General features: G+C 50.8%; 1 protein-coding gene across 7 annotated transcripts in view; it reads right to left on the reverse strand.

The window, feature by feature from the left end:
- Positions 1–18,712: 18,712 nt before the first annotated feature.
- The window catches only part of Scrib (scribble planar cell polarity protein), a 23,900-nt gene continuing 18,466 nt past the window's right edge, over positions 18,713–24,146 (reverse strand). For 4 of the 7 annotated variants that reach the window (XM_028778888.1, XM_028778887.1, XM_028778891.1 and 1 more), the window contains 13 exons: positions 23,446–23,556; positions 23,313–23,369; positions 23,096–23,170; positions 21,637–21,699; positions 21,006–21,089; positions 20,750–20,848; positions 20,481–20,640; positions 20,257–20,404; positions 19,991–20,176; positions 19,770–19,912; positions 19,659–19,696; positions 19,173–19,224; positions 18,713–19,089 (listed from right to left, as the gene is read on the reverse strand). In XM_028778888.1, the coding sequence (XP_028634721.1) occupies positions 18,944–19,089; positions 19,173–19,224; positions 19,659–19,696; positions 19,770–19,912; positions 19,991–20,176; positions 20,257–20,404; positions 20,481–20,640; positions 20,750–20,848; positions 21,006–21,089; positions 21,637–21,699; positions 23,096–23,170; positions 23,313–23,369; positions 23,446–23,556 (1,362 nt within the window). In that variant the 3' untranslated portion in view covers positions 18,713–18,943. Of the gene's footprint in view, positions 19,090–19,172; positions 19,225–19,462; positions 19,538–19,658; positions 19,697–19,769; positions 19,913–19,990; positions 20,177–20,256; positions 20,405–20,480; positions 20,641–20,749; positions 20,849–21,005; positions 21,090–21,636; positions 21,700–23,095; positions 23,171–23,312; positions 23,370–23,445; positions 23,557–24,146 lie in introns of all 7 variants that reach the window. The other 3 variants (XM_028778892.1, XM_028778893.1, XM_028778889.1) reach the window with 3 other exon arrangements.

The following is a 24,146-nucleotide window of genomic DNA, read 5'->3' on the forward strand; positions in this document are numbered from 1 at the left end:
ATATATATATATATATATATATATCAACAAAAAATTGCCTTGCATGGAGGTTGTGGCACATACTTTTAATCCCAGTACATTAGAGGCAGAGGCAGAGGCAGGACAACCAGGGCCACATAGAGAAACCCTGTCCCTAAAACCAAAACAATTTCTCCACAAAAACAAAGCAAAACAAAACAAAAAACAAACCAACCTGAGATAGAGAATTTACATAATAGTCTTAAGAGATTTGTTTTGGTTTTGGTTTGAGAGCAGAGAACCAAGAAATCACAGAAAGAAAGATTTTTAAGAGTGGAGAAGAGAAAAAGCTTAGAGATAAAGAGACTTTGGGGATTATTTGCTGGTGCGATGGCATACATTGTTACGACCTGCAAGAACTTTGAAACAGAGTATGCCACTTTGTAGCCCTCACCCAGGCAATCAGGCCAACAATTGACAAATGGAATCTCAAGCCATCAACCTGCTTCTTACAGCAAAGGAAACAGTGGAGAGAATTGGCGGCCTAGGGATGGGAGAAAACCCTTGGCAGCTATGCATCAGACAGAGGACCAGTACTTTTGAACATACAAAGAACTCAGGAAACTAAACATCAAGACAACAAATGACCCAGCACAAAATGGGCTATAGGATTGAACAGAGTGTTCTTAAAAGAAGAAATATATCCAGGACAGCCAGAGACACACAGAAAGACCCCCATATTAAAAAAAAAAACAAATACCCCCCCAAAAAACCTAACAAATAAAAAACAGCCAACAAATATTTTTAAAAGTGTTTAATTTAACATCAGTAGCCACTAAGGAAATGAAAACTAGAACTATTCTATCCCATCTCAAGCTAATCAATGGCAAAGTGGCTACCATCAAGAAAACAAATGACAAATGCCAAGGGGGGATGTGTAGCCACTAAATTAAAATTAAAAATAGAACCACCGTCTGCCCAGCCATAATACTCTTGAGCACAAACCTGTATCCAACCACAGGGACACTTGCAAATCCACATTTACTGCTGCTTGACTCATTCCCACCAGGTATGGAATGGAATGAGCCTAGATACTCATCAAGCGATGGATGGATAATGGAGACATGGTACCTATACATAGTAGAATCTTACTCAGCTATACAGAAAAATGGACTCTGGAAGGAAACGGATGTAACTGGAAAATAATACATTAAGTGAGCTAACCCAGGTTCAGAAACAAGCATATTCTCTTGTATGCATGTTCTACCTTCTAATTTAAAAGTCATTTTATGTGCTCATATGTGCTGCATGTATGTCTGTGCACCACGTGGTGTCCATGGAGGTCAAAGGAGGGCATCAGATCCCCGGGAACTGGAGTTAAAGATGGTTGTAGGCTACTATGTGGATGCAAATCTGTATCCCCTGGTAAAGCAGTCAGTGCTCTTAACTACCAAGCCATCTCTCTAGCTCCTGCCTTCTAATTTTTATATATGTACATTTATGTGGAAGTGAGTGTGTTTAGGGCCAAGAAACTAGAAAGGAGCCCATGAGAGGGGGAAAAAGAGGCTTTAGGTTGTGGGTACGAGGGTAACAAAACGCATGCGATATGAAGGAATGCTCAGGGTTAAAGGCATAAATGGGGAGGGTACAGGAAGAGGGAGTGGGAGCAGATAAACCCAAACTGAGGTTGTGTGAAAAAGCCACAAGGAAACTGATTCTTGGTCATCCACTTTAAAACCAACATTTCCCCTTTTTAAAAAGGAGTTTGAGACCCCACAATAATACATGCAAATGCCTCTGCAGTTGACGGCCACCAGAAATAGATGTTAAGAACCTAGTGCTAAAGACATCCTTTCTCTAAAGACACAGAACTCAAGCTGAGAACTGAGCTGGAAGCTCCCTCCCTGCTAGCTCACCCTCTTAGTGCTAGAAAGGGCTGTGCAGGTTGCTGGGTGAGGATTGTCACTAAGAGTCTACCACAGCTGTGGACCCTAACTATGGCACTGCTGACTGTCCAGACAAGACATGTCCATTGGCACAAGTCTGTTCTGGAGTAACCAACTGCTTTCTGGTTGGACTTGAGGCCTGATCCACAGGAGGGTGCTCATATCTGGTGCTGTAGACCTGGCCAAAAGCCACGGCCTGTGAGGTCACGGATGCCAGCATGGAAGACGCTGCTGTTGTTTAGCTCAATGGGTACGATGTGACTCAGTTGTTATGTTTATGCACAGATGAGCACTGTTGTCAGAGTCTGTTAGTGTCTTAGTCACACTTCTGTTGCTGTGACGAGACACCATGACCAAGACCGAAGCAATTCTTATTTTTAAAAAAGCATTTCGTTGAGGGCTGACACATAGTTTCAGAGGATCAGTCTATTCTCATCATGGCAGGAAGCATGGTGGCAGGCAAACAGACATGGTGCTGGAGAAGGAGACCCAGAGAGACACTGGGTCTAGCATGGGCTTTTAAAATCTCCAAGTCCACCTGTAGTGGACTTTGACAAATGGAAGGCCAGGCACCTTAATCCTTCTAATCCTTTCAAACAGTTCTATTTTCCAGTGGACTAAGCATTCAAACAGATGAGCCTATTGGGCCCATTCTTATGCAAACTACCAAAGTTAGAAAAAATTTTGTTGTTGTTTTGTAGCAGGCAGCAACAACTGCAGAGACTCACAACTGGCCAAAGTCCTGAGACTAAAGTGGCTGCTGAACACCCAAGCCATAAGCATCCATGTCAGCCCCTTGCAAGGCTCAGGGAACATCCTAGAAGAACCATGAGATGGGTAGAGTTTTATAGAATGCTAGAATGCAGTGTCTTTCTCAGATGCTGTAGTGTGTGTGTGTGTGTGTGTGTGTGTGTGTGTGAATTTTAATGATCATATTGTCTGGAAGCTGCATTACTGTTTTGTACATGTTTATTCACACATCTGTCTTCTTACATACTTCATTCTTTCTCCAACCGATGAGTCTAATTTGTCAGAGCTCCTTTCTGTAGGATGCATGCCTTTTGTGTGCAAAGGCACACACATGCCGCTGCTTTTTAATAAAGTTACTGCCATATATATATATATATATATATATATATATATATTAGTTTTTCGAGACAGGGTTTCTCTGTGTAGTCCTGGCTGTCCTGGAACTCACTCTGTAGACCAGGCTGGCCTTGAACTCAGAAATCCGCCTGCCTCTGCCTCCCAAGTGCTGGGATTAAAGGTGTGTGCCACCACTGCCTGGCTGCAGATTATCTTTTTTTCCCTTTAGCTTTGACAATTTTCTCTAGCTCTATAGTTTGTGTGCTTGCTAGCTTCCACATTTACCATTGCATCTCAGAGTCGTGGCTTGATGGCTTTTATTAACTTCCAAAGATCTCTTCCAGTCAAATAAAAGAGCTCAGCTAGGCAGTTCATGGTGGTATACTCCTTTAATCCCAGCACTGGGGAGACAGAGGCAGGCAGATCTCTGTGAGTTCAAAGCCAGCCTCATCTCCAAATCAAGTTCTAGGACAGCCTTTTGGGAAGAGAAACAGGCTGTTGCACAGAGAAACCATGTCTCAAAATGCTCTCTTCCAACATGCATAATCTATCTGTTATTCCAACTCTACCTGTATTAAGCTATTTTCTTTTGTCTGTCTTTTTCCAAATAGTTTAATTATATTGCATTCTGGGTTACTGATTCTGCCTTCAGCTCTTTCTATTATGCTGCTACACTTACCCACTAAGTTCTTAATTTGATATGTTTTGTTTTTGAGACAGGGCCTCACTATGTAGCCCCTGCTGGGCTGGGAAACTCACTATGTGTACCAGGCTGGCCTTGAACTCATAGATTCACCTGTCTGGGTCTGGTCTCTAAGTGCTGGGATTAAAAGTATGAGCCATCATGCCCAGGCCCAGCTGAGCTCTTAAGAGTTTTGTTTGCTTATACTCTTAAGTTTATAACTGGGTCCCGTTCTCTGACAAATGTTTTCAATCTTACCTTAATTCCTCAAACATCTTTATGTTCTCATCATTATCCCATGCCTAAGAACACTCTTACTATTATGCTCTGAATCTATTTCTAATTTTTGGGTTTTTTTGAGACAGGGTTTCTTTGTGTAACCCTGGCTGTCCTGGAACTCACTCTAGATCAGGCTGGCCTTGAACTCAGAGATCCATCCATCTGCCTCTGCCTCCTGAGTGCTGGGACTAAAGGCATGAGCCACCATGCTCAGCTGCCATTTTATTTTTTTTATTAAAACACATCTTCTTTCTTCAGTTGTCTACTTTGGCTTGCCCATGACACATTTGGAAGAATTTTAAATATCTTCTTGCTGTAACCTGACGGCTCCAGCGCTGCCATGGTATTGAGCTCGGGCATAGGCCTAGGGGATTAAAAGAAGACACAGACTCAGGTCATTTGTTATGAGAGAATGCCAAAGCTTTTACTGAGCAGGTTCAATATATACACCAAGCCAGGGAAGGAAAAATACAAACAGGAACTCAACTGGTGGGCAATGGGATGTCAAGTGTAAATACCCTTCCTGGGGCACCATGCCTACATCAGGATGCTTTGATCTTAGAGGAACTGCAGAATGCTGTTTAGTAGACAGCAGCACAGGGAAAGTCTCAGCCAGGGCATGGGGTCCTACAGCAACCTATCTCAAAATAAGACAAAATAAAATAGGGCCTGGACATAGCTTGCTTAGCAGAATCAAAAGGCTCATTTCTGGAGACCAGAAGATGCTCATTCAGCAAAGAGCTTGCTACACATGTACGAGGACCTGACTTCAATCCTAAAACCACATAGTTCCAGCCCCAGAGAGACAGAAACAGAAGGATCCCGAGGGCTCACTGGCTATTCTGCCAAGCGCACCTGCACACACATGAAGACACAAGGTTAGCTTCAGGGTTGTTTTCTTCTTTGGGGAAATGGTTGAGAGAGGCTCTCACTGTGTTGCCCAGGTTAGCCTCCAACCCCTGGGATCAAGTGACCTTCCTGTCTCTGCTCCTGGAGTACCTGGTTCTGCAGTGTGTGCCTCAGGGGTGGCTCCGTTTCAGTTTTTTGTTTGTTTGTTTTGTTTTGTTTTTGGATGCTCTAAGGGAGGTCCTTTCCATCCGCCTGTGTCCTGGAGATACCAGGTTATCAGGTGACTTTGCTGTCTGTGCCTTACTCTGGTTCTCTTCCTCCTGCCTTCTGCCCCATGCTATTTATTCCTCGACTGGATTACCTGGATCCTCCCCTCTCCACAGAGCCACATGCTGCCCACTTTTCTTGTTCTTCATGTCTGCCCAGCTATGTCTTGTTTTCCATTTCCTTCCTTGCCTGTCCTGACTCGTTTTTCACTTAGGCTGGTGCTCTCCCCAGCCTGTCTTGGAGTCCCTGTCAGATAAGACTTGCATCTCTCTCTTGTACAGAAGGTATTCCCGACACTTGGCTTATTGCTTGTCTTTTTTCGGCTCTTCAGCTTTCTGGAAATGCTGCTGACTTCACTGTTGCGGTCCTACCATAGCAGAGAGAAAGACAGACACACAGACACACAGACACACACAAGAAGGGACAGAGACCCTGTGTGGTTGAACAGCCCTCATGGCTTTACTCACCAGTGGTCAGCTAGTGACAGGAGGGACTGCATAGTGTCTTCCTGACCCCTGCTCCTGGAAGCCACTGTGCCAGGCCAGCACATAGACCTCTGTAAAACAGTCTGAATAAGGGGTTGTGCCCAGGTTCTAGATTCTCACCTTCTTCTGAGTGTCCTGGGCCATGGGCTGAGACCACTTGAGAACACCCTCTAATTGGAGCAGTTTACAGCTTAGCTGCACCCACCAGGCTTTGAGGATTTGTTGGGCCAAGCCCAGGAAGAGCCGCTGGCTCTGGTGGGTGAGCCCTGAGGACCAGGGGCTGTTTTTCTGTCCTTCCTACTGGGCTTCCTACAACTTCTTTCTAGCTGTAAGTTGCTAGAGAGTTTCAGGCCCTGAGGATGTGGACTTTCTGCTCGTGTCTGGCTCTCTCTTCTTCCCTGGCTCTACTGAAGGAGCTTTATTGAAACTCAGCGGTTTAGGAATTTTTATCACTGTTGTTGAGACTGTGTCTACCACTTAGCCCTGGCTGGTTTTAAACCACCAGGACTCCGTGGGTCCTTCTGCTTCAGCCTCCTGAGTGGTGGGAGACAGGCATGATAGTCACTGCATCTGTCCTCCATGCTTTCTGAGAACCGCGTGGGTCCTCTCTGTGGGCCCAGAAGCTGCATGGGCGGTGGCTAGGAAGGAGGACCAGAGTCTAAATCCCTACTCTCCTCACTCCAGCGCCAACCGCAGAGGACAAAGCTGCCACTGTCATCCAGTGCGCCTTCCGGCAATATCTGGCGCGAAGGGAGCTGGCCCGTCGTTGGCAGGAGCACCGGGAGTACCTGGATGAGATGGAGAAGCTGCAGAGAGAGGTGAGCAGGTCCCAGCCACAAGACCCTGAGTGCCAGGACCCGAGTAAGAGGGTGGAGCGAAGCCGTGACCTTGGGTCTTTAGATGGGGACCTCAAGGCTATGGGCATGATGTCTGGGCTACACGGTAACCGTGAGCTGCGGACACTGCAGCGGTGTTCTGGGTGCTGGGGACGGTGACCGCGGGCCACTTCTTCCAGGCGTACCTGGCCTTGGTGCGCCGGGAGCAGGATGCGGCGCGGCGGCAGCGCGAGAAGGAGGAGGCGGAGGAGCGCGCACGGCGGGAGGAGCTGCAGCGCCGCCGTCGCCTGCTGGAGGCCGCCTTCGAAGGGGACCTGAGCGAGATCCGCCAAGTGCTCAAGGAGGTCTGTGCAGCGGCAGCGGGGAGATGGGGCGGGGCGGGGCGCGCCCGGTGGGGCGGAGGCCGAGATGACACCGCCCTGCGTCCAGTTGGAGCAGCTGATGACCCGCGAAGGCGTGGGCTACGACGAGGATGGCAAGGCTCGGCGGCTGCAGAGGCGCTTGGCCACCGTGGAGTGCGAGGACAGCCACGGGAACACGCCTCTCTCCGAGGCGGCGGCGGGCGGGCAGGCCAAGGCCATCCAGCTGCTGGCGGAGCTGGGTGCCAACCCCAACAGCAAGGTGGGCGCAGTGCGCACGGCAGCGGCGGGGCCTGGTCTGCGCACGTGCTCAGGAAGCCCCTTCCGCAGGGCGCCTTTGGCCGCACGCCACTCTACCGGGCAGCTTTTGGGGGCCACCTGGAAGCCGTGGAGGTGCTTCTGAAGATCGGAGCAGACCCCCGGGTGTACGCGGATGACGGAAGCACTCCGGAGCAGGTGCGGCCCTGGCATGCTCATGCCCACTCCAAAGGTTTCTGGTGTGGTGGTGGTGCACGTCTGTAATCCCAGCACTGGGTAGGTGGATTAACGGGAGTTCCAGGCCAGAAGCCTGATAGAGATCCTGTCTCATAAGGAAAACAAAAGCCATGATACTGGGATCCCTAGATTCTGCGTCTGGTTCCATCTCACCAACCAAATAGCTGTCTGCCAGGAATGCCTTCTGGGCTGGTTTTGTTTTAGCTCCTCCAGTGCTCTGGCCACCTGATGGTAGATTACTGGCTACTGTGATGGGTTAGTCCTCAGAGACTGGCCAGGTATTACAGGTGCTTACAACTTGGGATGCGCCCACCGGCCTTGGTCTGCTCCTGCTTCTTCGCTTCCAGTCAGTGGAACTGCCTCCCCGCTGGAAGGAGTACTCTGGTCCCCTTGCGGACCACTGGGAACTGTCTGTGGGTCCAGGAGGTCGCTAGAGAGGCTCACTCAGCAGCGAGGGCAACTTTGAGAAGCCAGGCCAGGAAGTGTCCTCACCTTCTATTTGTTTCTTTACACACACACACATGCCCACGCTCATGTACATACACACACACACACACACACACACACACACTTCATAGTCCAGTTTGGCTGGGAACTAACCCTGATTTTTCTGCCTCAGACTCTCCAGTTCTGGGGTGACAGGTGTTTCATACCACACCCGGCATTATCTTTATTACCTTTTAAGTCACCAGAATTTAATTCTGGTTATCCAGATCCCTTAAAGCTGAGAATGCCATCAGAAATGGTGGGATAGGTGTCAGGCCTACTAGCAAACATTTGCTTCTGCACCAACCCCCAAGGAAGGGACACCAGAGTCTTTGTCCAGCCTGGGACCCTCGGCCTCAGGTGCCACTCCCAGCTTGCCTTCTGTGGACATTTCTGTGGGCCTAACCTATTCCCTCTCCCTCTTGGGCTAGCAGGTAAAGTGGTGTCACCCAGAGTCAGGGAGTTCAGAGAGTGCTCCAAGAGCCAGAGTCTCTTGGGGGATGTAGAGGCCAGAGGACAGCTGGACAGCCGGACAGCCACAGGGTTGGTAACTGGGAGTCTGCAGTAATAGGAAGGTACCTTAAATCCAATCAGGAAGGACACTCAACACAAAATACCAGAGCCACTGGCAACCCACAGGTCAACAAACGAGTTCTGACCTGATTCTCATACCTGACACAAGAGACCTGAGATTTCAGCACAAACAGTGACGTGTTACCCCTTTAGAAACAGGGAAATATCTCTGGGCTCTAGGAGATGTTGAAGCATTTTTAGACACCATGCCAAGAAGACAAAAGAAAAGTTGAGCCTCACCAAGATGAGAAGCTTCCCTGCACACACCTACCAGCCAGGGGAGACGCCTGTGGTCCTGAGGGTGGTTTTCCCAGGGCGAGGCTTCTCCTTGCCATTTCACATGTGCTGACCTCTGTGATTTCCTGAAATACGGGAAACAAGTGCACTGTGGTACTGGGTACTGCGTTCACAGTCTCCCCTGGAAAGGGGGAGGAAGGAAGGGAAGAGAAGGAAGGAAGAAAGGAAGGAAAGAAGGAAGGAAGGAAGGAAGGAAGGAAGGAAGGAAGGAAGGAAGGGGGAAAGAAGAAAGGAGAGAGGAAGGAAGAAAGGAAAGAACAAAGGAAGGAAGGAAGGAAGGAAGGAAAGAATGAAAGAAGGAACAAAGGCAGGCAGGCAGGCTTCCCTTCACAAGACCAGATAAGGAGCAATGGCCACCTATGGGGAGAGGCAGATCACAAATAATATACCTGGCCAAAGATACTTCACTGGGGTATAGAAGCAAATCTGATATCAGCAGCAAATAAACCTGATGTCCAGGCATGACGGACAGGGTTGTTGTCTCTCTATGATGGGCAGGGAGAGGGATGTTCCTGCAGGGGATATGATGTCTGCGGACCAGCCCAGAACCAGAATGTCCTGAATCAGCACACACCATGACCGCTTGAGTGAAGGGAGGGGTGAACCCGGCGCTGGTGAGAGTGTAGACAAACTGGATTCTCACAACTTGCTGCAAACAGGAAGAAGGGCTCCTCCCTCTCCAGACTTTGAAGATCTAAGCACACTGTGTTCCTCAGCAATTATGTTCTTGGGCACTTAGCCCACTAGAGTGAAGCTTATGTCCACATAATAATGTCCACTGGAGCGTGAGTGGTAACAGCCTGAAACTGGACACAGCCCAGATACAGATATCCTTTCCTGGTGAAGGTTGGAACACGCGCAGTATGGACTACCTTTCAGTTACAGAGGATGGAGGTTGTGGTTGTGTCAGCGACCCACAGAGCTCTCCAGGGCACTGTGTGAAAGAGAGCCCCTGCTACGAAGTACACCCTACCGTCTCTAAATAGCAAAATGATAAAATGGAAGACAGATTGCTGGTTTTTACAGGAAGGAAAGGAGAGGTGGGTGTGGCAAGCGGGGAAGGACAGCAGGACAATGCTTGCGTTAAGTGAATCTGTCCGCTCGTTCTTACATTTGCTGGGGTCAGGCATTGGTTAACTGAGCTAATGCACCACTTGCTGTGCACTGTGTCTTCCTTTCAGTGAGCTGCTTCTTCATCAACACTAAACTACTGATTGGCTTGTGTGACACCCATCAGCTCCAGCTCACCATGTCACACTCTTGTACTCTCTTTGGTTTCTGTTGATTACAACTCTTCCACCCACAGACCAACCCTCAAGTTCGTAAGCTGTTTCCACACACTGGAAGATAACAGCCCAGCTCTGCAGGACTAGAGATAACCGTCAAGTTCCTTGGCAAAATCCTGGCACATGGTTCTCAATACACATTCTTTGAGATAAATACCCACGATTTATTTAGTATCTGAATTTGTGGCTCACACAGATGATTGTCCATCGCTGTAAGCATTTACCCAAGCGTTCATCCCTTCTCTTGCCTTGCATCCACTTCTCTGTCTACCCTTTGATTTGTACTCAGCTTGGATCTTATTTTGTAAAATACAGATCACTAGCTGGACATTAAAAGCATCAAAGTTGTGTGCATGGCTCTGTGGCTCACCATGACAAACACTCAATGGAAACCATATATGGAATGCCATGGTGCCAGAACCCCACCTCCTGCCCAGAGAACTACGTGGGAGATTTTAGAGGAATATCTTCCTTGCTTCTCCTGTCCCACTATTTACTCTGTATTTAAACCACTATTCATTCATTCATTCATTCATTCATTCATTCATTCATTCACCCATTTAGTGGCCCATGTATTCATTTTTAGGCCCAAATGTCCAGGCACAGTAGCTTAGTCCCACTGTTTTGAATCTTATGCACGTGAGTTCATGCGGCACTGTTCCTCTGACATCTCTTGTCATAAACTGTGAGAGTCAGTCGTTTGCACAGAGTTGAATTCTACCCCCCTTTACTGGGATGGAGGAATGAGTTCACTGGTCTGAATCTTGAATTATTTGATGCCTTGTACTGGGCTTGGAGTTCCAGGCGTGGCTGTGGTGTGCTGCCTGAGTGTCTGCCGTGCACACTCACAGAGTTCCACGGCTGTAGCCGGCCATTCACTCCTACCAGCAGTGCCTTGAGGTCCTGCTGCTCAGTGTTCATTCCCATGATGCGGCTCTTGTGAAATTTGAAGGCCCATGTATTAGTTGTATTCATTGCTTTGCCGCTGCTATGATGAGATACCATAACCAAAAGCAACTTAAAGAAGAAAGAGTTCAATGGACCTTGGTTTGAGGGGACTAGAGTCCATCGTGGGGAAAGCACATCATGGCAGCAGGAACAGGAAGCTGGCCGATCACGTTTTTATCCACACACAGGAAGGAGAAAGGATAAGAGATAGAATGAGACCACAGCCCCTCAAAGCCCACCCCCAGCAATGTACTTCCTCCAGCAAGACTCAGCCTCGCACAAGGTCCCACAACCTCCCCAAACAGCACCACCTACCAAGGACCAAGTGTTCAATACACGAACCTATAGAGGACAGTTCTTCAAATAACCACATTATCTCCCGACTCCACACAGGCTCACAACCACCTCATGATGCAAAGTGCAGTAGTCCAACTTCAGAAGTACCCATAGTCTTTCACCATCCCAACATTGTTTAAAAACTCAAAGTGTCCGACATTGAGGACTTGGTGCGGCAGCTGGGGAGATTCCTGTGTTCAATGTGGCCAACAAGAAGCCCAAGGAAGGAGTCAAGACTGAGAATACCAGCCATGTTAATTTAAAGGGAGTGGGCAGGATGGTTGCGTGGTGCAGTTTTAGGCGAGGAGACAGACAGCACTTAGTGAACTAACAGAAGCTTAGTGTAAACAGCAAAGTTTGCCAGGAAGGCAGGTCAGATCCCTGGTTGATGGGAAACAGACATACCCGAGCAGCTGGAAATAGAGGATGAAGATTCGACTGTGATGTGTTCTAGCAGCAGACAGAAGATATCTACTAAAGAGGGAGGCTGATACCTTTATTCTGGAATTTTGTTATAAACCAAGAATACATTCTCAATTAGAAAGCTGCTATTCTGGTCCCGGCACACCCTGGCTACTCCCTTGCAGTTTGCTCTTTGGTTTCTTTTTCTAGTCCTTCATTGGATACAAAGTACCTGGTGTGTGGGCACACACACATCAAGCCTTTTCATTTCTTTTTTTGTCTTTTGTTTCTTTATTTTCAGGACAGGGTTCCTTTGTGTAGCCCTTGCTATCCTGGAATGTACTCTGTAGACCAGGCTGGCCTCGAACTCAGAGATCCGCCTGTCTCCCCCTCTCCAGTGCTGAGGTTAAAGACGTGCGCCACCACCACCAGACTTGAACTTTTTCTCTTAAACTAAATGACCGATGTATTTGGCTGGCCTCAGATGGTGATGGTCTGGGGAGAGCTCTATGAGAATATCCCTTCCTGTCATTAGCACCATGCTCGCTCGGCTCTGATCTTCATGGTCTAGAAAGTTATTTTGCTCTCATTGTTTTAGCAAAAGAACCCAAACACTGTAACCCTTTTTGCATAGCTTCTTCAGTCTGAGAACGTCAATGTCTTTCCATCATCATTGTAAAACCAAGGACAATTTTGTAACCTTTCTATATGTAGCTGTTACATGTAAGGCCATCTGTCTTTGAGTAGGGGTAGATTATTCTTGAACAAATTGTTTGTAAATAATTTTCAAGTCAAGCATCTTGTTTAAGTAAACTTCTTGTTTAAAACAAAAACAGAAAAAAACAAACAAAAACAAAAAAACAAAAAATGTTCATCATCTCTGCTGAGACTCAAGGCAATTTCTAAACATGACCCCACTGTCAAATCAAAACAAGACAAAACAAAACAATGACAGGCTTCCACTGTGTGATGGTAAGGAATGTGTGCTGTCGTTCCAACATGGAGAAGTGAGAGCACAGTGGGGAAGTCTTGGACCAAAGTGAGACTGAAACCCAGCAGGGAAAACATGACCACCTGGAGCTCTGTACCCCCTTTCTGGAACTTTAACTACAGAGGGCTCAGATGACTCCTGCAGCTTTGCAGACTGCAACATAGACCAACAGCGTAGATCAGGCTGCTTCTGCACTGTGTCTACAGCTCCCCTCAGCAGATGTCTCATGGCTCTGGCATCTCCAGCATCTCGGAGTCTCCACTGCAACCCAGTTTTCACTGGCCTCTCAGAGTCCCCTTGTAAGGACTTCAACACACACACTGCCTGGACTCAGCAGCTCTCATGGCACGAGGAAAGAAAAACATTCATAACAATAATTACACAACTTGATGATGAATGGCTGTCACAAAACTAAATGACGCGCAGAATCGAGTTTAGTAGACTGTGAATCCACAGGGAAATTCTAGGGTTTGGCACAGGTGGTGCACATCTTTGATCCCAGCACTCGGGAGGCAGAGGCAGGAGGATTTCTGTGAATGTGAGGCCAGCCTGGTCTATAGAGCAAGCTCCAGGAGAGCAAGGGGGTTATATAGAGAGAAACTGTCTCATAACATAAACAGATAGATAGATAGATAGATAGATAGATAGATAGACAGACAGACAGACAGACAGACAGGAAGGAAATCTAAAGGAGTGTGAAGGAACGGTCTTCACGTTTGGCTATGAAAAGGTTTGTGGTGATCCCACAAATATCATCATCTACGGGGTGGAAAAGCTTTGGAGGTTTCCTGTGAGGAAGATCAAGGTTATAAGAGTTATATATATAACTCTTACATGAGAGCTGGCTCTACATACCTACTAATGAGGGAAATAAGTCAGACAACCCAAGAGAGAAGTAGAAACTCACCAGAAAGCACTTCTTTTCAAAGATGTGTAAGCCTGGGCTGACAAGATTACTCAGTGGGTAAAGGTGGCTTACTACAAGGTGTGACAACCTGAGTTTGATCCCTGGGACATGGTGGAAGGACAGCACCAACTCTCATAAGCTGCCCTCTGCCCACACACATGATAAACTTACGCAGCACAAATATACCTTTTAAATGGTGGCACATGTCTGCAATTCTAGCACTCAGGAGGCTGAGGCAGGAGGATTGCCATGAATTTGAGACCAACCCAGAGTACATACATAGCAAGTATCAGGCCAGCCAGAGTTACAGAGCAAGACCTTTATAAAAACAAACAAAACAAAACAAGGTCTGTCTGGGGAGATGGTTCAGCAGTTAAGAACACTGGATGCTCTTCCTGAGGCCCCGAATTCAGTTCCTAGCACCCACATGGTGGTTCATACAGTCAAAATGGCCAGTAACCATAAGACAGATTTCTCACCAATATTAACAGGGAAATGCATGTTAAAATCATAACTGCAACTGTTGTGGTTTGAGTGGGAATCAATTGCCCTCATAGGTTCATGTATTTAACACTTGGTCCACAGTTGGTGGGGCTCAGTAGTTGAAAACACGGGTCATGGGAGCTTCTGTTTACTGTGGAGTCTTTTGAGGAGCCCAATGGACAGAACATCCACTGTCCTGAATATCAAAGACAAATATATTGTCTTTGTCCCAGAGGAGAGGCATCCAGAACGTTCAGTGCAAATCGCTTGCTATTTATTGGCCAGACCCGGCCATTTGGCAAACATTTTCACTGGGAGTAGGGGCACACACCTGTAATCCCAGCACTGGTAGGCAGAAGCGGGTAGCGCTCTGTGAGTTCGAGGCCCACCTGGTCTACATGGACAGTACAGCTGCATGGCTAGACCTTGTCTCAAAGCAAAACAAAGTAAGCATTTAGAATTACATATTACAGGGCTGGGCGATGGATCTTAGTTGGTGAAGTTCTTGTCTAGCATGCATGATACCCTGGGTTCCATCCCCAGTACCACACATACCGGACATGGTGACACTTGCCTATAATCCCAGGACTCAGGAGGTGGAAGGAGGTGGAAACAGGAAGATAAGGAATTTATGGCTATCCATGGCTACATAAGGGCCTATCGCAAAAAAAAAAAAAAAAAAAAAAAAAAAAAAGTCATTTATTGGGGTTGGAGAGATGGCTCTGGCTGCTCTTCCAAAGGATGCGGGTTCAATTCCCATCACTTACATCATGGCGGACGGACAACCAGCTGTAACTTCACTTCCAGGGACTTTGAGTCCCTCTGCTGGCCTCTGCACGTAAACAACAAGCGCACAAATGGAGTCCAGATATGCATGCAGACAAAAAACCCATACACATAAAATCGAATTAGATAGCCAGTCACCCAAGGCTCAGGGAACATTTTAGTATAGGGGACAGAAAGAGTTGGCTCTGAGATTGTGTCTCCTTGGACTGTCAGAAGATATAGCCATACAATCTCACCACACAACCACCCAAACACGAGCTGAACAAGGACAATGGACATGCTAATGAGGACAAGGAAAAGCCTACGAGGCCTCAACCAACGCAGAGAACTCCAGGCAACAGAGGAATGCCGAGAGTAGGAGAAACAGCCTTCCCCAGGGAAGAGCACACCACTGGTTACCCAACACCGAACGGTCAGCCCTGAAAACATACGTACAGGTAACACTTACACAGACCGACCAAGCAGGTTATATTTGGGAATATATGTGTATGTAACACCTGCATGTCACAACTAAAGACAAAGGAGGACATGAGTTGGAAAGAGCGAGGGATTATGGGAAGGTGTGGAAGGAAGAGAAGGGATACAGGATATAATCTCAAAACCATCATATATTCATTCACAAAGTCCTCCAGTTATCCGTGTATCCATTCAACCGCCTGTCCACCTATACATTTCGCTATACATTAACTTATCGATGAGTCTCCCCACATGGCCTATCTGTCATCTATCCATTCACGTCATTCACTTCAGTAGACGCCTCCATTCACTGATTCACTTGGCCACTGAACTGACAAAACATTTGTGCTCGGCAACATCCTGAGGTGCTTGGTGGGAAACTCTTCAACAAGTGCCCAATGGATAGTTACTCCACAGTGTAAATGCCGTGAGGGAGTGTGAGGGAGTGGGGCAGGGTGAGGGACAGTCCACTCAGGTGGTCAGGCATGTGGTAGTGGTTTCAAGGTGTCCACGTCCGGGATATCTCTCTCCAAGGAAGGGTCGTGCAGGAGGGATTCGGAGGTGAGGGTTGAGCGCCATGAGTGTCCGAAGACTGGCACAGAAATGGAAGGCCCTTCCTGAAAGGCCCCTACTGCCTTGGGGGAAGTGCCAGGAGTCTCTGGATTGGAGCTGATCAAGGAGGGAACTGGACCAAAGGTGTCAGCAGCATACCATCTGCAGGCGGTGGACCAGTGCCATCATGCCACTCAACACCAAGGGAGCTCAGAGCCGTCAGGGGCAATGATGGTCACGAAAGGCCCAGGAAGCCCTTGGCTTTGTCTTGGCTGAGGCCCTACAGTGATTAGGTGGTGATTTGTAGGGTATGAGAAGCAGGCAGGCAGTCTCTTGAGTTTCTAAAACTAAACTCAGGCTATACGTAAAGCTGTTGGATGTGACAGATTTTGCATTTGTCTCTACTAGGCCTTGAGCCAATATGAAGCCAAGGAGACGGGCTGACTTTCCAGCACGAGGGGACTGGAGAGACGTACTCTGTATGGGTCAGCCATGTCCCCAGCCTTACAGAGGAGGCTCACAGCCCTCTACTGTAAACCCTTCTCCATCTCGCCTCCATTATCAGTGGGTGATGGCCATGTCTGCCAGGTCCCATCATACCCGTTCTTACTGTGACCCCACCCCCCCCGAGTGTCATTTCAGGCAAGGAAGCGAGTGTCAGGGTTACAAGTGTACATTATCACACCCAGAAAAGCTCAGGTCTTTGTGGCTCTTAGGACCTGTGTCCTAGAAAGGTAGATCTCCAGGTGGACAGCAAATGAAAGCAACTGCAGACGACAGTGGTGTCTGTGCCTGTCGTGTAGGTAGACTAGAGGCCTTGGTGGCTTTGCAATGAGTGGGAGACAGAGACAAGGAGCTTGGTTGGTGAGCGATGGAAAGGACCAAAAGTGGCCCTGGAGGCTCTGCCACTGGAGCTGGCTCTGCTTGAATCTGGATAGTGAGCCCAGGGGGCCCGTGGCCTTGGCCTGTGGTCTATCAGTTACCAGCCATGAAACCCTCACCTCTGCAAATCTTCTGAAATGGAAGTGCCTCCTTCCTAGGTTGGCAGAACTCTCAGGACACACGTGGCTCTAAGCATCAAATGCCCTGTCATTAGGTGGCCTCACTGGCCGCGGTGGCCAGCGTGCTGCAGTCGTGGGACCTGAGCCTCACAGAAGTTATGCTCCAGAACATGGAGGCGGAGCAGGTCCGCCGTGCTCAGGAGGTTCAAAAGCACAAGGAGAACGAGGCCAAGCGGTGAGCAGAAGGGAGGGCGTGCCTGGGGTCAGGCTGGAGGCGTGTGGAGGACAGTGACATGGATGACTCTGACCAGCCTGCCTCTCTTTCCTCTGCAGCATTAACATCAAGGTGCAGCAGCTTGCAAAGGAGCAGCAGAGGTGTCACAAGGAGGTGATCTGTGACCCAGGCCTCCCTGCAGGAAGGAGACCCTCAGGGAGGGCCTGAGAGCTGTGAGATTGGGGTGGGGGCGAGTTGCTGGGGTCTGTAAGGCCTGTCTGCCCACCAGCTCCAGCAGGCCTACTGTGAACTCAACCGGAGGATCATGGAGCACGACAAGTGTGAGAGGAAGGGCATGGGCAAGACTGAACTCACACTAGAGGTGGGGCTCTTGGAGACGTTGCGTTCCCTACATCCCCTCATGCCCTGCGTCAGCCTTGAGGGCTCCTCTTCCAAGGGAATTTCAGGCATCTCTGCCTTCCAAACCTAACGTATCACTTAGCAGCAGCAGCCTCCCTGGGGGGAATGGGTAGAGCCAGGAGGTCCTGAGGCACTAACCTCATGTGTCTGGGCGGCCAACCCCACCTCTACTCTCCCACGAGTACATGGTAGCTCCGAGGGGAAAGGGAGAGCATGGTCAGCATGACCCCTTCTTTAGGCCATCAAGGATGCAGAAGCCCAAGTGGACAGGTTGCGGCATGAGGCACAGAAGGCTGAGGAGACGCTGGCCATGGCCAGGCTGGAGCTGCGGGAACAGACCCAGGAGGGTGGGCAGGGCTGTGGTGGGGGAGCAGGGGAACCTGAAGAGGCAATGCCAGGGAGGGGATTTAGCAGTGGGATCTCCCATGCCCTGCAACTAACACCTCCACAGACGAGGAGATGACAGAACCTGGGCTGAAGTGCCGGGTCGCGGAGCTTCACGACGTGCTGATGAAGGATGTAGGTGACCGCATCCGTACTGATGGACGGTCAGTACCCAGGCTGGGTGTGGGTACGAGTCAGAGGTGCCCATAGACTGCAGTGACCAGGTGGCTGCCTTCAGGTGGCCTCTTGTCATCGACCCTTCTGGCCAGGCAGGCACTTTCTTGAGATACCAGGACACCAACTATGTGGACACCGTAAATCCGGAGCACTTGAGACCTGAGAGGATTCGGCTGGCTCTCCTGGGGGCACTCAGGTGTGTCAGGCAGGGCCCAGGACAGCCCCATCCTGGGCCTTACCTGCCTCCTCACCAGACACACCTACAGGTACGGGAAGCCACTGGTGTTTGACCTGCGAGAAGTGGACCTGTTCCCAGTAGTACAGCAACAGCTGGAGGCAGTGCAGCCTGGCCTAGCACAGGCTCTGTTGAATCGTGGGCTGCTGGCAAAGGAAGGGTATCTGTCACTGCTTCGGCCAACAGATGGACCTGAGTATGACCCCTCCCAGTTCCAAGAGGCTCGCCTAGAGAACTTCCGCCTCTTCTTTGTCACCCAAGTTCAGTGGCCACCAGCTGATCAGCTGCGGATCCTGCTCCCAGTGCGTGTGCAGCTGCCCACTGGAGGATTCTAGTCACACCCCAATAAAGCATGTGCCCAAGGCATTTATGTGCACAATTCCATACCTCAGCCAGTCTGGACTCAAGCTAGAGGACAGTGGCTTTTAAATCCCCTAGAGAACTGGTACCATGGTAAGGGAGGGCATGGGAAGGCAGCCATGAACACAGGGCAAGAGGGTCAGTACGAGCAGGCTGGACAAAAGGACAACAGAAGGTAAAACGTAGTTAACTTTATTCTTCTTAAACCACAAAATAGAGTCTTTGGTTGTACAAACATCACTAGTTACAGTCTCGCCACGAGATCCCGGCTACGGGGGCAGTTAATCAGAAGCCATAACTCCTGAGGGGTCTCTTTAAAATGCTAACACCAAGGCTAAAAGACTTGGGGTAAGGGAGGTGATGAGGCTGGCAGGCTCCCCACCCGAAGTCTGGGGAAGCACCTGGCCCTAGGAGGGCACAGGGCCCAGGCCCCGCCGTCCTGGCCGCACAGCCCGACGGCTACTGCACAGCGTCACGTCTTCAGGGCCCACAGCGCCAGGTGAGGGCCTGCCAAGGAGCACCAGAGCCACTTCTCCATCTTCTTCCTGTGGGCCTGAGAGGGGTAGGAAAGCCATGAGCCAAGGGCGGCCAGAACTCTGGGTGCTGGGCACTCACCCCAGACAGGTGCCAACTCACCAGGACTGGGAGGTGGTTCCAAAGTCCTCAGCTCCTCCACGAAATCTGGTGACTGATGGGGAGACAAGCTGGTCAGGGCAGGTCCCAGACCTGCCTGAACTTACCCGTGCAGGCTAGGCCCACAGAGCCTAGGTCATGGTCAGAGCACACAAGGCTGAAACCAAGGTGGGTAGGGAGGCCCCACAACCAGTTAACAGTAGGAAACACACAGAAAGGGGTGGAGGAAGGCGGGTGACAGGCAAGGGATGGGCTGGTAGAAGCGTGCAGATGGGCCGAGTGGCCCCCAGTACCTGGATGTCATACACAGGTCTGGAAGAGGGCAGGGCTGCGAAGGCCCTGTAGTCAAACTTCTTTCCAGACAAAGGCTTGAAAAGACAGCATGAGGGGAAAGGCAGAGTGCAAGGGAGGTGAGGCTGGGAGAGTCTAGAGTCTTGTGCCTCAGGCCACAGTACGGGGAAGGAAGGGTCCTAGATGTAGGTTCCTTACCAAGCGTCCAGGGGAGGTACTTGTCTGGAGGCCGAAGTCTAGGGGAACAAGAAGAGAGTTAGGAGTTCTCACAGCAGGTGGAGCCCTCCGCTGGCCCCTGGAAACACATACCTTCTAATGGTGTGGGTGATGGGGTGGGTGCAGGTGAAGGGGCCTCAGCCAGCCGCTCCAAGGGCCCTCTCTTGCCACGGCCTTCCTGGGACTTGCTGAGGACCATCTGTGCACGGAGGGCATCCTGCTCCAGAGACTTCATTCTGTGGAACCAAAGGGGACGCTGCTGAGTGGATCCTGTGTGCGTGGATAGGTCTGGTAGACGGTAGGGAGGTGCTCACCTAGCTGCCCTCCACAGCGCTCGCTTCTCTGCCTCTAGAGCCCGTCGCTCTGCAGGAGACAGGGCCCGCTCAGGGGCAGGAAGCTCGGGGCTCTGCATGCGCAGCCGCTCCTGATGGCGGCGCTCAGCTTTGGCTGTCCTCACAGGCGCGCTGCCTCCCAGGGGTGGAGGTGATGATGGACTAGAGCTGGAGACAGACAGGACACATCGTGGGGAAGGGACGCAGCAGACAGCGCCAGGTAGTGGGGCTCAGCTGCCTGTACTCACCCTCCTGCATGGCTTGGCCTAGCCCAGGGCTGCTCAGCCTCCTGCTGATCATCGGGGGACTCCCTGTCTGAGGCGAGCCCCATGTCAGGCCCTGAGGTTACTGCTTCTTCCCGAAGCATCTGTGCCCTCTTCTGCTGCAGCTTGCGAGCTGTGGGCAGGCAGACATATCAGACAAGGCTAGGTCATCACTCCACCCAGGCCTCTCCTCAAGTTAGGCTCCTCACCTTCCTCCTCCTGCATCTTTCGCAAGTCATCAGCACCTACCAGGGACACACGCTTTGGAGGACCCTCTGCTTGAGGCACCCGTACCTCCAGCTCGAAGTACTTTTGTCGTTCACGGAAGGACAGCTGCTCTGGGGAGGCTGCGGGACCAGGTGTTGAAGGCTAGAGAGGGAGCAGGCCCTCAGACTTGGCTGGTGTCTCTCTTGGGGCACTCACCTTGGTCACCCACGCTACAGAGCACACAGTAGCAGCAGGGCACCACTGCACATACCTGGCTAGCACTGGTCTCGGGAGGATGCACGGAGGGCACAGCTGCGAAGGCCCTATACGCCTGCTTCACATTGGCTGGCAGCTCATCAGGGGAGGGCGGCTGGGGAAAATACTCACGAGTGAGGCTGGGGCAGCTGTCCCCGTGCAGCCACTGCCCAGACCCACCGCCATATCCTCCAACCACCTCTGACCCACACCCCCATTCTGCTCTGGAAGGAACTTTGTCACCCTCACCCACTGTGGAACAGGACACTCACAGAACTGGGACCACCTCTGCCCCTGGGGGCTGGGGAGTCCCTTGGCCAGGCCTGAGCCAATGGCTGGATCACCCCCGGTTTTGTCTGTAAAGGTGAAGAGGATAGTGGCAGAGGAGAGCAGGATCAGAGGTCCAGGAGTGAAAGGAGGGAAAGAGAGGAGGAGGAAGAAGAGGAGAAAGAGGAAGAGGAGGAGGAGGAGGAGGAAGAGGAGGAGAGGGGGAGGAGGAGGAGGAGAGGGGGAGGGAGAGGGAGAGACAAAGAGAGAGCTGGAGACAAGGTAGGCTACAAGGGGACACTCATCTAGATATCTGTCTTGGCAGGGTTGAGGCTAGGAGTGAGGCTGGGAACAACCCTGTGCCCACCCCCACCCTTTAATGCACTGTCAGGAATGCTGTTCCAGGAAGTGGGAGCAGGCGGGACCCACAGATAAGGAGGGCAACTGTACAAGAAAGATCTCATGCTCGTCTTTCAGAACACCTGAACTCCAGCAGTGTCCCTGCCTTCATCAAGGCCAGGTTTAATCAGAAAGGGATCCCTGGACAAAAAAATATATGATACCACCACCCCAAGGGACCCTGCATCCTAGTACCCATCTGCCGCCCCAGGGGGCACCTGAAACTGGGCTACTCACTTGCTGACTGCCCGGGGAACAGGGAGCTTCAGTCACCTTCCCTCCAGTGGTGGCAGATGGTCCCTTGAGGAAGAGAGCAGTGGTTGGGAGGGAGAGTCACCTGGGTTAGCAGTGCATCAGGAAGGAACAGCTCTGGGCGTTTGTTTACCCTGGCAGCATAGAGATGGCTCCTGTGTGCCCTAACCTGACCACAGTCCAGGGATGCCACCAGTTAGGTTGGATAACCAGGAGGCCTCCATAAAGGACTTTCCTTCCCCAAGGCCCTCAGCTTCTTCTGCCCTCCCCAGGGCCTAGGTTGGACAGTTAAGTGCCTGCTCACAGCAGTGGGTTACTGCCAAGGAGAGCTACTCACAGATGAACAGATTGAAACCAGATAGCTGGGACCCAAAAGCCCACCCACCACCAGTACCTGACCCAGGCTTCTGTCTCAATCATGAGCCAGAGAAGCATCTCAGCCTAGACCTGTTCCCTTCCTTAAACCATGCTGGCTTTTCCGCTAGGGCTGCTGGGGAGGGAGAGACGGCACCCAAAAATCCAAATGTGTCACTTCCACATCCAGGCCCTTCCTAACCTTTTCCCCTCTTCCCACTGTTCAATCTCCTGGCCAAGTCCACCCGTAAGCACTCACATTCTGGCAATGACCTCCCAGCATCTTCAGGGAGTGACAGTTTAAAAACCCTCCTGGAGAACACTGAAGACCAAATGTCCTTTCTGCCTGTCCTCAGGCCCACAACTTTCTTGAAGGCCACACCCCTAGCTGAGGCCTAAGTGGCCACTCCCAGACCAGCTGTTAGTGCTGCATCTCTCCCACCCACGAGGCCCCCTTCCACAGGCTGCAGCTGCTGCTTCAGCCCACCCGCTCCATGGTGACCATGTACATTAGACCCATCCAGGATGGCTGTGAGGAGTGACAGCTGCCTCATCTTCCTGGCAGCCTGCCTATAGCAGGTTAAGCTCTGCCAGGCCAACTATTTGGGGGTAGATATTAGGGAAGAAAGAGGTTAGGGGCTTTCAAAGGCCACCCTCTTTTCACCTATGAGAGGGAATCATAGCAACTACCACAAAGATAGGTCAAAAGCTTGACAGACAAGGGCTGGACACGGAGGCCAGGGGTGGGGACAGACAAGGGCTGGACACGGAGGCCAGGGGTGGGGACAGACAAGAGCTGGACACGGAGGTCAGGGGTAGGGTGCTTGACTATTGCATTCAGGAGGCTCCATCTTGTATCCCCAGCACTGCCAAACAAGAACAACAAAAATCTCAAATGTTGCCTAGCTGGGAGGCAGAGCTCCAGCACTGATATCTACAAGCCATGCCTGATCCAAGACAGAAGTTCTCTGCATGATGACCTTGGGACTCAAGCAGCAGCAAGCTCCCACAGGGAAGGCGGAATAACGTTAAGACAAGGAAGAGACTGATAGGCAGGTGATAGGTAGGGCAGTCAGCATGCACCACTTACTCTGTGCAAAGTTCCAGCACTGGGCACGGCAGCCAGGACACGGTAGTCCAGCTTTAGGGGCTCCAGATGCCGACCCTGGAGAACAGAGTGGACCACAGTGCTGAGATTTATGTCCCAGGGATTTGGCTACCTGCCACTTCTAGGATGTGTTCACCACTACAATGTCCTGACAGGAGAGGCTACCCTGGGCTCAGAGCTGGGCCCGTGTGGGACTCACCGTGGTCTCTGCAGATTCAGGCTCCCAGGGTTGGGTTTGACTGGCCAACTCTTTCTCCTGTAAGCATAGCAGACATGGTCAGGAACTAGTAGCTTAGAGCCAGTCCCAGGCTGCCAGCCACTTTGATCCTGACCTTGCCTGGGCCTTCAGGACTCAGTTCCCGGTCAATGGATGAAATGCTTTCCAGGCTGTTCCTGTGGCCAAGGCCTGCTGCAAATGGGTTGGCAATGACACCTGGGGATACCTGAAAGGAAAGAAGTAGGCTGAGAGAAGAGATCTGCTGGCAAGGTCCCACTTCTGAGGCAGGCTGAGGCCTGGACTCAGGACCCCACATCCTCAACAACCTGTTGGTCCACCCATGACCCTTGTGTACCTGTCCCCAGCCTTCCAGGGACAAAGAGTAGTTGTGGTCCTAGGTTCATGGAGTCACTGTGGGTGTTGGTCATGTGTGCACATGACAGCAATGTAAAGCAGCTATACTCGGCCACACTGCTTGGGCATAAACAAGCTGAGTGTGGTCACTTTGGGAAGAAAGGGGACTGGCCGTTACGAAGGGATTAGAAGAGGAGCAGCCAAAGGCAGCAAGCTCGGCAGTCACTCCCACATGGGTGGGCTTCATCTAGAAGGTGGGGTCTGGGTGTTGATTAAGACTTCACAAACACTGTGAAGGGAAATTCAACTGGCTCTGGGGCTGGAAATGTGGGAAGGAGAGGGGGAGAGGGAGAAGGAGAGGGAGAAGGAGGGAGAGGAGGAGGAGAGGGAGAGGGACGAGAAGGAGAGGGAAGAGAGGGAGAGGGAGAGGGAGAAGGGAGAGACGGAGAGGGAGAGGGAGAG

The sequence above is a fragment of the Grammomys surdaster genome, unplaced genomic scaffold (assembly GCF_004785775.1).
Source record: "Grammomys surdaster isolate TR1022 unplaced genomic scaffold, NIH_TR_1.0 342, whole genome shotgun sequence".
Classification (NCBI taxonomy): Eukaryota; Metazoa; Chordata; class Mammalia; order Rodentia; family Muridae; genus Grammomys; species Grammomys surdaster.